At 44.3% G+C, this 10,713-nt stretch overlaps 1 protein-coding gene across 1 annotated transcript; it reads right to left on the bottom strand.

The window, feature by feature from the left end:
* Window positions 1-870: 870 nt before the first annotated feature.
* Window positions 871-9,198, bottom strand: MLN (motilin). The gene is made up of 4 exons (XM_056845505.1): window positions 9,082-9,198; window positions 7,428-7,532; window positions 2,478-2,586; window positions 871-956 (listed from the first exon to the last, which is right to left on the bottom strand). Exons 1-4 carry the CDS (start codon window positions 9,196-9,198, stop codon window positions 949-951), a joined length of 339 nt encoding a protein of 112 aa, XP_056701483.1. The 3' UTR covers window positions 871-948.
* Between the last annotated feature and the right edge of the window lie 1,515 nt (window positions 9,199-10,713).

A 10,713-nucleotide genomic window follows, 5' to 3' on the forward strand; every position in this document is an offset into this window, starting at 1 on the left:
ATTACAGATGTGGAAAAGAAGCTGACAGTATAGGGGCTTGCCTGAGAGCACTAGGGATTTGGTGGCTGGGGTGAGATTTGAACCAGGGATATCTTGGCTCTTTCCACCATGCGGCTGCAGCTCTTTAATTATGTAATAGCAGGCACTGGTCTCATACATTCATTTGATGATGCTCATAGAGTTCTTGGGTTCCACTGTCTGAAAGAGGATGGATTTTTTTTTTTCTGGGACTCTCTTTTCTTCTTTCTTAACTTGCTTATGCTCTGGTCATTACTCCATGTAAAAGACTCAGTCATATTTAGAGATTCAAGATGGGATTAGATTAAACCATACTGGAGTTCATTGTCAGTGGTGAAAATGGACGTGAGTGGTCAGAACATTATGGATTTCTGCAAAACAATTTTATCTACCTTAATCAATTGACTCAATACTGGCAATGCATTAAGGGAGTTTTGAAAAAAAAATGCAGTCAGCCTTCATAATTGTCTCTGAACAAATCACACCTTAGGGCCTATTCCATTGGCTACATGCCAATATCTGCAGACTGTGGCAATTGTACACATGTGCACACATCTGAGCATACTTTAGTTAGAGTTAGGTGTCTATCCAAAGTTTCTGGTACTCGGGCTTTAGGAATCATCATAATGAACATAATATTTCATTAGACCCTGAGAATGGGAAAAAGGCCAATGTCTAAAATACTTTGTGTTCACAAAGAATTCTGTGGATGGAAGTTAATGTACTCTACAGCCGCCCAATGATTTATGGTGACATCTTTTCTGTCATTCTAAATCCTTTCAAATGAACTTTGAACAAACAAATTATATATTTCAGTTTCATGTTTTATTGTCACATAAGCATTTCTCCCCTCAAGTGCCTTATAGACAGATGATCCTCTAAGTGAATTTTCAGGAAGTGTCTCGCTTTTTTCTTCTGATTCTGAGAACATCAATTAACTATAAAGAGAAGAAACAATAAAAAATTATGCTTGTGACTCAGCGTTATGCAATCTTAAAATGTTGATCATCTAGTCTCCCACATAGACCCCCTTAATCGTGGTTTAAATAATAAATTCTGCATAAGACTTGGTATCAAACAACAAATCTATATTATTACACTACACTAAGCCCAATCTCATTTATGCCTTCCGAGGGTACACTATAATTCTGCGCAGTTTACCCGCTTGTGTAAAATGGACTGTAATTCTATTTCATTAGAGCTTTGCCAGTTGTAATTATGATATACTAAACAAGATATTTTAATTACATTTTCAGAAGAGCCTGGCACCTAACTTTGAATATCTGTCTCTTGTGATGGATACAGAGGTAATCTGAACATTATGCCCCAAACCCAAAAGTTTTTATTCATTCAGTGAAACCCTAGGGCTAGTCTGATGATCGCTCACACATGCTTTCACATTGCTTGAAAACCAGTTGTCTTGCTCCTGTCAGTGAAGGATGTGTGTATGTTCATACCCAAGCTTATGCACATTCAGTCCGTTATCATTTCAAGGGGAAAAGATAAGTACTTGTAAAGAGTTATTAGCAGCAATGTCTGTGTACAAGCCTAAAATATCATTGGCCCAAGCCTGAGATCAGTTTTTTAAAAGCACAGGAGTAATCAGTGTGAAGAAGTAATGCAGTTCGATGTAGGAAGCCAGCGGGTCTGATCCAGCCTCTTGAGAGCTCTTACCCGGCCCACGAGCCAGCTGAAGCAGCCACCCTCCACTCTTGATCTGGGCTGGCGAGGCATGGCCTGGTCTGACCAAGTGACAATTATGTCATATCCGGCCATCGTAACAATTGAGTTCAACACCCCTGCTCTATGGCATCATAACCCCACTGAACTCCCTCTCCCCAGGCTCTTCCCCCAAATCTTCAGGAAGAAGCATTTTGTGGAGATCAGTGAGCCACATTTGGAGGGGGGAGTCTGGATCCAACCCAATATGAATTTTCCTTCTGGAAAGATGTGGAGACAGTGTGTTCTGCTGCACTTCTTCTCACAGTTCTGTGAATGTGTTTGCCACTGTCATTGTGTGCAGTGAAACCAATCCTGTCAATTTGAGTTTCTCTTTTTTTGGTAACCTTGCCAATTTCCTTTCTCCCTTTAGACCAAAGTAAAACAATCAAAATGCACCCTCCAATCAAAAGAAAACGGGAACGGGAATGCTCAGCAATATGGCTATCCCACCTGAAGCAAAGCTGAGTCCTCTGCAGTTGGGTAGCCCCCGCTCAGTTAAACTAGAATATTAAGTATAGCATAATCATTGTTGCTGAGGGAGTGGACTTGGTGGGGAAATGTGGCAGGGGTGCGCTTAGTGGCTTTGATCAGTGCGGATAGAAGGATTTATATTTTTGTTAAGGAGCCTTTGAAACTGAGCAAAACATGACACAAAAGACATTTCTGGAATCTCAGCACCAATTTCCGAGAGGGCATCCAAGAAAAGGGAAAGGCAGAATGTGAGGTTCCCATAGTACCATTCTGAGTGTCTGGCAACATCTCCGTTAGGAGTTCCTCCAGGACATCTTGGTATTTTTCCAGCTGTTTGGAGTTCAGATGTATTCCAATTTCTACAGGAGCAATCAGCTGTGAACGAAAGCAGGGTTAACAAGCGAGGAAAACCAACATTTTAACCACAGTCCACATCGTGCACACTGGAGGGGAAGGATTAGTTAGCACTGGATCATTTGTTATTGCTAAAAGGGATTTCTTGATCCAGTATTTTAGCATTTAAGATGATAATACCTCCAGAGCAGGGTTAAATTGCTTATTGGAAGGGTCCTTGCAGAAGTCAATGGCAGTCATTTCTGATTTTGCAAATCTTGACAATTTATCAGCTTTCGGAAAGCTCGAGGCTGCAATCTGGTACGCAATGATACACATGCATATAGCGATTGAAATCAGTAGAATTACGCTTGGACCTGTGATCGATTCAAATGTTTTGAATTAAGATATGGCAAGCTTTTGCCCTAATATCTGCTCCAATGGCTGCACAGGAAATCCTAAAGATAGGACCGGAGAATGCAAACGGAAAGCGTCCAGTTTTTAGTCATTACTCGGTTTCTTGACTTTTGAATGTTTCTGAAAGGCAGTTTGACTACTAGATGGAACAGAAGCAGGATGATGATGGTGTTGTGATTTTGAGATGGATGAGGACTTTCTAAGGGACTCATGATTCTAGAGCAGCTTTTGAGTTGTTGGCCAAGGTTAATGTATGCAATTGCATAGGCATCCACAGGAGTTCATGTACTGTAGCTTGCTGATAGTGAATCAGGGACAACATCTATATGTCAGAACAACGATGCTGGCAGTAAGAACAATGACGAGAGAAGGAGGGTGTCGTGGACATAAATTGGGTCTTGGACTCTGAAACATCTGTATTACACTTTTAGCTTCATCACAAATGATCTGTGCATTAGTCCTGTAGGTAGTGAAGGAAGCTTCCTGCTAAGTAATAAACATAAAATATGTTTGCTGTGAGAGACACTAAAATATGAAACAAGATATATATATGTTGTAGATCTGAAGCAAATAGCAAGTTGGGAGGGGGGAATAGAAGATTTTCTATGAAATGAGAGCTGTTTTCATTTAACACAGTAGATACACAGAACAGTTGTCAAACTCCTTGAAACTTCATGATTCTTAGATCAGCCAGTTCAATATATGGATTTGGTTGACTGCAGTCCCTCTAATGTGTTGTATGTTAGCTGTGTACAACACGTTAGAGCAAAGCTCCTATTGATGTGGGCATCCTTTTGCAACAAATATAGTACAGGAGTTTAGATATTGCTCTGATCAACATTTTTTCCCTGAATTTAGTATACTTTTAAGTCAACAAATATTTTTTCTGTCATTAATTTAGCCTAACAGTGGACTAATCAATGCTAGAGTCTGATCTGAAGTTGAATTTCATATGCTCAGGGACAGGAATTTGAATGAAAGGAAATTGTCATGTTTGACTAGTGAGCTCTAGTAAATAGCAGTGTAGGTCAGGGTTCCCCAATGTGGTGCCCATGGATGCCATGTAGGGTTGCCAACCTCCAGGTACTAGCTGGAGATCTCCTGCTATTACAGCTGATCTCCAGCTGATAGAGATCAGTTCATCTGTGGGAAATGGCCGCTTTGGCAATTGGACTCTATGGCATTGGTCCCTCCCCTCCCCAAACCCCGTCCTCCTCAGGCTATGCCCCCAAAACCTCCCGCTGATGGCAAAGAGGGACCTGGCAACCCTAATGCCATGGCATCCACTAGTAGTTCCCCTGGCATCTGCCAAGCTTTTCAGAAAGTGGGCAGCACCTTTGTAAGGCAGAGCTTATTCAAATGAAAGGGGTTTCCATGGATGCAATAGCAGCTGCTGTTGCTGGAGAATCAGGAAGGCTATTTACCATCCAGACTTGTGGTTTCATTCCCCCTTGAGGGTTTCCTTCTTTTTATTCCCCCTTCTTTTTCTCCCTTCTTTCCTCTGGGCTTTTCTTTTCATTCCCAGCTGCAATTCCTTTGCAAAGAAAGGAGGGATGTATTGAGCTTGGCTCCATCTCCTGCAGCAGCCATTTTCAGGTAGCTTTCACCACCCCCTCTCAGAATTCCAAAGGTGCCTATAATATAGTAGACTCCAATCAGACCTTACAAAGGCTTTGATATTTGCCTACCTGTATTGCTCCTCATTCCTAATGAGAGAAATCTCACCCCCCCAGTCAAATTCCATTTTTCTTTAGCCCTGAGATCAGTATAAGGAAGAAAGAATCCCTGATGTAGGTGATAACGATAGTTCAATGTAGTTAAATATCGAGGTGAGTTCTTACATGAAAAACTACAGACTCATCCCAAATAGAATTAAAACCAGCCTCTTCCGCACTGGCCTCAGGCCTAGTGTCTTCTGTGGCGGCACTGGGGTTCTCCCAGATTGTATCGGGTCCTACACACCAAGCGGGCCACATGCTGGACTTGATCTTTGGGATAGGGATAGATGTGAGCCTGGTATCTGCTGACAGAGTGCCATGGTCAGACCACTTTACCCTGAAGGCCCGGATTGACTTCCTACCTCCTCCCTGTTTAAGGTGTCAAGTGGATTTATGCTTGCCTGCGGAGATTTACGGATCTGACAGAATTCCAAAATGCTCTGTGGGATCTGATCCCCCCTGGTGGTTCCTTTGATGAGCTGGTGGAGGACTGGCATAGCTGTCTTTCTGAAGCCATCGGCAGAATCACTCCCTGACGCTCTCTTCGCCCTCGCATCAACTGTGCCAACATCTTATAGGACACTTATGAAAGCCTATGATGTGGCCATGAAGACCGCAAAGAAAAGTATTATGCAGCCTCCATTGGGTCCGCTAGCTCTCACCCAGCACAATTGTTTAAAATAATTAGGTCACTTACATCCCTCTCTGAGGGACATCCAAATTCCAATTCGGCCATTAGCTGTGAGGCTTTTGCGGGCTATTTTGCAGATAAAATCTTGTTGCTCTGCCATGACCTCCCCACTAATGTTGATACAATAAGTGAACTGGAGGCCCCTTGGCCATCTTCAGGTCCCATATTGGACCACTTTGGCTCTGCTAGGCTGATGTTGACAGGATCCGGATGCCTGTGAGGTCTACTACATGCCTCCTAGACATGGTCAAGGCCAGTTGGGATGTGATGCAGAGTCCCCTGGGGGACATTATCCATCTGTCCCTGAGTACAGGGGTCTTCCCAGGGAGTTTGAAAGAGACACTGGTGCCTTCACTCTTTTTAAAAAAATCTTTAGATCCTAGTGATCTGGCCAACTATTGCCCAGTGTCTAATCTGTCTTTCCTGGGTAAAGTAATTGAGAGGGTGGTGGCTGAACAACTTCAGGCTTTCCTGGAGGACACATCAGCTCTAGACCCATTTCAGTCCAGCTTCCTCCCTGGCCACAGGACAGAGACAGCTTTGGTTGCCCTCACAGACAATCTCCACTGACAGCTGGACTGAGGCGGGTCGGGGCTGTTGATTTTGTTAGATCTTTCAGCAGCCTTTGACACAGTTGATTACGATCTTCTAGACCACCCCCTCATCAAGACTGGAATTTGGGGTACAGCCCTTCAAGGGCTGCGCTCCTTCCTCCATGGTTGAGGACAGAGGGTAGCACTTGTAGAGAGGGTATCATTGTGGTACCCCTTGGTGTGTGGGGTTCTACGGGGGGATCTTCTCACCTATATTATTTAACATCTGTATGTGCCTCCTCACCCAGCTAGTCTGGAATTTTGGGCTGGGTTGTCACCACTATGCTGTTGACACCCAGCTTTATCTGTTGACTGGCAGCCAGATAGATACTGCCATGGACACACACTGGCCAGGTGCTTGGAGGCTGTGACAAAATGGTTGAGACAAAGCTGATTGAAGATAGAAGTCCTGTGGCTGGGTTGGGGAAGGTCGAAGGCAGTCCACCAGCTCCCGGCTCTTGTTGGTGTGCAACTGACATCTGCATCCATGGTCAAGAGCCTGGGTGTGATTCTGGATGCCTCCTTGTTGATGGAAGCCCAGGTCATAGCCATAGCCAAGGCAGCTTTTTACCTTCTCTGCCAGGCGAGGCAGCGGGCGCCATACCTTTCTCACCCTGACCTAGCCACAGTGATCCATGTGATGGTCATCTCCAGGCTAGACTAATGTAACTCACTCTATGTGGGGCTGACCTTGAGACTGCTCTGGAAACTTCAGCTGATCCAGAATGCATCAGCAAGGGTCCTTACTGGGACCCCACTGAGAGCAGACATCCAACTGTTGCTCCAGCAACTGCACTGGCTACAGGTGGAATACCGGATCAAGTTCAAGATGCTGGTATTAACCTTTGAAGCCCTACATTGCCTTGGACCGTCTCTCCTAGTATGCCCCTCAAAGAGCACTGCGCTCTGCAAATAACAATTTATTGGTAGTCCCCGGCCTGAAAAGTGTCTGGCTTTTCTCAACCAGGGCCAGGGCTTTTTCTGCCCTGGCCCCGGTCTTGTAGAACTCTCTATCTAGTGAGACCAGGGCCCTGCAGGACTTGATGCAGTTCCTTAGGGCAAGTAAGACTGAGATGTTCCACCAGGCCTATAATTGAGGGCAGCAACGATTTTCCACTGTAGCTGGTCTCCCTCCCCCTCCTCGCTTTACTTGGACTGCTTTGGGGTGCTGACCATTCCCCTCCGGGCTGGCTGTAGCCCTGTGTGCTATAAGTTATGTGGCACCTGGATTTTAGAGTTAGGATTTTATGAATTATAGTTTTAATTGTAGTTAATTTTTGTATTAATGTTATTGTTGACGTATGCAATTGATGTTTTAGATGATGTGAGCTGCTCTGAGCCTGGCCTTGGCTGGAATAGAGCGGGATACAAATTCAATAATAAATAAAATAAAAAATATAGCTGCAAGTCAGTTTGGTCCTCTGATGCCTATATCTTGTTGACACAATCTGGCATATAGTTTACCTTGATGACTTGCCCTTCATCTTCTGAAAGCCTGGCAAAACCTCTTGTGTCTGATCGCTTCTGCAAGGTCAGGGATTCCTTTTGCCCTTGGTTCCTCTCTCTTTCCTAAAGTGAAAATCAAGAATGCCATCATTAGGCCGGTTGTGAATAGGGGTATCAGAATAGTTATGTTGACATTTCAAATGTAGATGTAGTTGGTCACAGATTCCCTTTTGAGGTCCCTCCGCTCCTCAAACTCCATCCTCCCCAGGTTCCACCCCCTGATCTCCAGGTATTTCTTAACCTGGGGTTGGTAAACCTATCTCCTTACCACTGAACAGCAAACCTACCTTTATCCGGCCCTCTGTCTTAAGCTTTCCCTCTGCTCCCCAGGCAGCCTTTACCTAGGAATGTGGCTGAGTTGTATGGTGCCGACGATTGGACCAGGCCCACTTGCATGGTAGGGAACCCTCAAGGACTTGTGGAGGGGCACCTCACTTTCCCCTGTATTCCTCTCCCCACACTATTTCTTCTTTCCCTCCTCCTGACAACCTCCACATCCTCTCCCCTTTCCCTGCCTCCTTCTCAGCCATTCACTAACCTACCTTTTATCTGCCTCCCATCTTCAGCTATATTTCTTATTTATTTACTTCATTTATACCACACCTTTCTCTATAGTGCAGATCAAAGCAGCTTACATTATTCTCCTCTCCTTCCCCCCCACAGCAACCCTGTGAGGTAGGTTAAGCTGAAAGTATGTGACTGGTCCACAATCACCCGGTGAGTTTCCACATCAGGATAGGGATTTGAATCTGGGTCCCTCACCCCCCGCCCACAAAGCTCTGCTACACCACACTGGCTTTCATAGGGTGCCTGCAGTTGAACAGTAGCAAGCAGCCAGGCCTAGTTGAGTCATGCAAGTCAGGTGATATCAAGTCACCCAGAGGTTGCTTCGGGGCCTTGGGTTGTTGTGTATATCTGGATAACAGTTTGGGATTAAAGAAGAGAAAATGGGAAGGTTGCATCCTACAGCTATCCACTTCTTTCAAAATAAAATCAACAACAACTATGCATTAAGATTTTCCTTGTGATCGTAGTTAGATGAGTTATATAGGTGCACCACTTGTACCTTTGGGGAGGTTGTGACTGCACTCTTGGATGCTGAACTCAACAGCCCAGAAAGACCTAAACAAAGTAAAAAACCCATTGAAATGGAGAGGTGGGCAGTTTAGAGGCCAGAAGCCAAACCCAGATTAGGCTGAAATCATATTCAGGGTGGTCTGGCTATTTCAATCCCAGCAGCTAATGGTTTTGCATCAACAACAGAATTGCTCCCAAGTAGAAATATGGAAATATGAGCTTGGATCCTAAATTGTTGTTCCAGTAATGTAACAGCAGTCCTGTGATATTTGCCAATTCCCCTCTCCCACAGTTGATCCCACGTTGCCCCCCATGCTGTTTCTGAGGGTCCACTGATCTGCAGAAGTATAATTTTAGAGGGCACAAAAGACTACAGTGGGAGATGGGGGGGTACCTTCCTCTAGTGTGACTCTACTTGCACTTCTGAGAATCTAAGCTAAGGCTACAACAGCCAGAGGAGATATCGCGGTGGAATGGTGACTTCCCTCCATACCTTCCAATCTTTTCATTGTACTATATTTCTCAAGAGTCTAACCTTCATCCTTTCGAAGTCTCCATGACTGTAGAAGGAGATGAAACCTTCACTCTGTTTAGCCAGCATGGCTACCATGTACAGAAGCAGAAGTGTTGCTGTCACCTTTCCGGGAACCATCCTGGAGTGGAATGTGACAGAAAATTTAAAATAAAACAGGAATAGAGAAGTCACATGACATTGTCTATGGAGTTGTCACACTCTTACTTAATGTAGTAGTTGGTCATCATGGCACCTCAACCAGCATTGCCCACACATAGCTTCTTGATAACCCTGAGTTCTACAGCACAGTGGCTTTAGAGAATCACTGTCCTGTAAGTATTTTGGTAATGGGATGCATTTCAATTTCCTGATACCTCATTCAAATGCATTCAGGACAAGTCCACACAGGTTTCCTGCCTTTTCACACTTCTGCTACTGTGTGGGATGGCTGCAGAATAGGATGTATCCTGGGGATCTGTATTATTTTTGTTGAAGACTGGGGTCATTTATGCACAGTCGCTTTAACCTCCTTTATTCCCTGTTTCAGCCAGGATCAAATTTTTCTGTATGCACGCTATCTCATTCCTTGGAAGCTCAATGCTGTTTCGACACAAAATGAACCCGGCTTTCCCATTCCTCTTCTGGCCCGAATTAAACCGTTCATCCTGGCTCATTCTGGAGTCACAGAGCGTGCATTAGGGGGAAACACAGAAGATTGGCTTTTCTCACAGCCACTCACAAAGCAGTGTGTAAAGAGATGGGGATTCAAGTGCTTCCTGCTTCCTGGGAGCTCTTTCTGTCATTTCTGGACTGCTCAACATGGAGTTTTTATGGTATTTTTATGTTGAGGATATATTATGGATATATTAATCCAGTGTATCTAAGACATGCAAGCCCCATAGTAACCAGGCAGTTTGTTCACCCACCCACACAACTCATGGAGTATCCCCGATGCCAGCCTCTTGGGTAAAGAGAAGAGCTTCCAAGATAGAGCCACCTTTAGTATCTGCTGTTCTTCACTTGGATCATATTTTGACTAGGTACTGGCACAGTCTGGCATATGATCGGCTGCTGAAAAGAGAGAGGTAGGTTCTGCAGGGAAAATTGTTTCTTTAGGAAGTAAAAGATGTCATTTGAGATGCTCCTTGCTTCATTACACTCCTGCTTCATTATCTCAATTCTTGCAAGCAAGATCTTAATATATAATAGTCATTGCGAAGAGTATACAGTTTGGTCTATACATAGCACTGGTTTAGCTGATTACCTGGATAACTTAGAAGTACTTATTCATCATCACCCACCACACTGTATTTTGAGCAAAACACACACACATGCACACACACATTTGCTGTCAAGTCATGATGTGCCTGCGTTATAGTATTAAGTCCCAATAACCTTAACACAGGAAGAGGTTGATAATTCAAAGCAGTTTGTTTATTAAGCTTAATAAGACATACCGGGTGGGAGCTTCCCAAATGTGCAGGACAGCTCGCACACCAGAACAAAGGATTGCCACAACATTTATAACCTCTGGTCAGGGGTGTTACAATATATGTAATATAGTGCATAGATACACAAAGACCCAATGATGGACACCTTTGGATTAGCATAGGCCTATCAGTGTGGGTTGAGGCGGGGATTTAGGTGGCTACA

This window comes from Euleptes europaea, chromosome 2, assembly GCF_029931775.1.
Source record: "Euleptes europaea isolate rEulEur1 chromosome 2, rEulEur1.hap1, whole genome shotgun sequence".
Taxonomy (NCBI): domain Eukaryota; kingdom Metazoa; phylum Chordata; class Lepidosauria; order Squamata; family Sphaerodactylidae; genus Euleptes; species Euleptes europaea.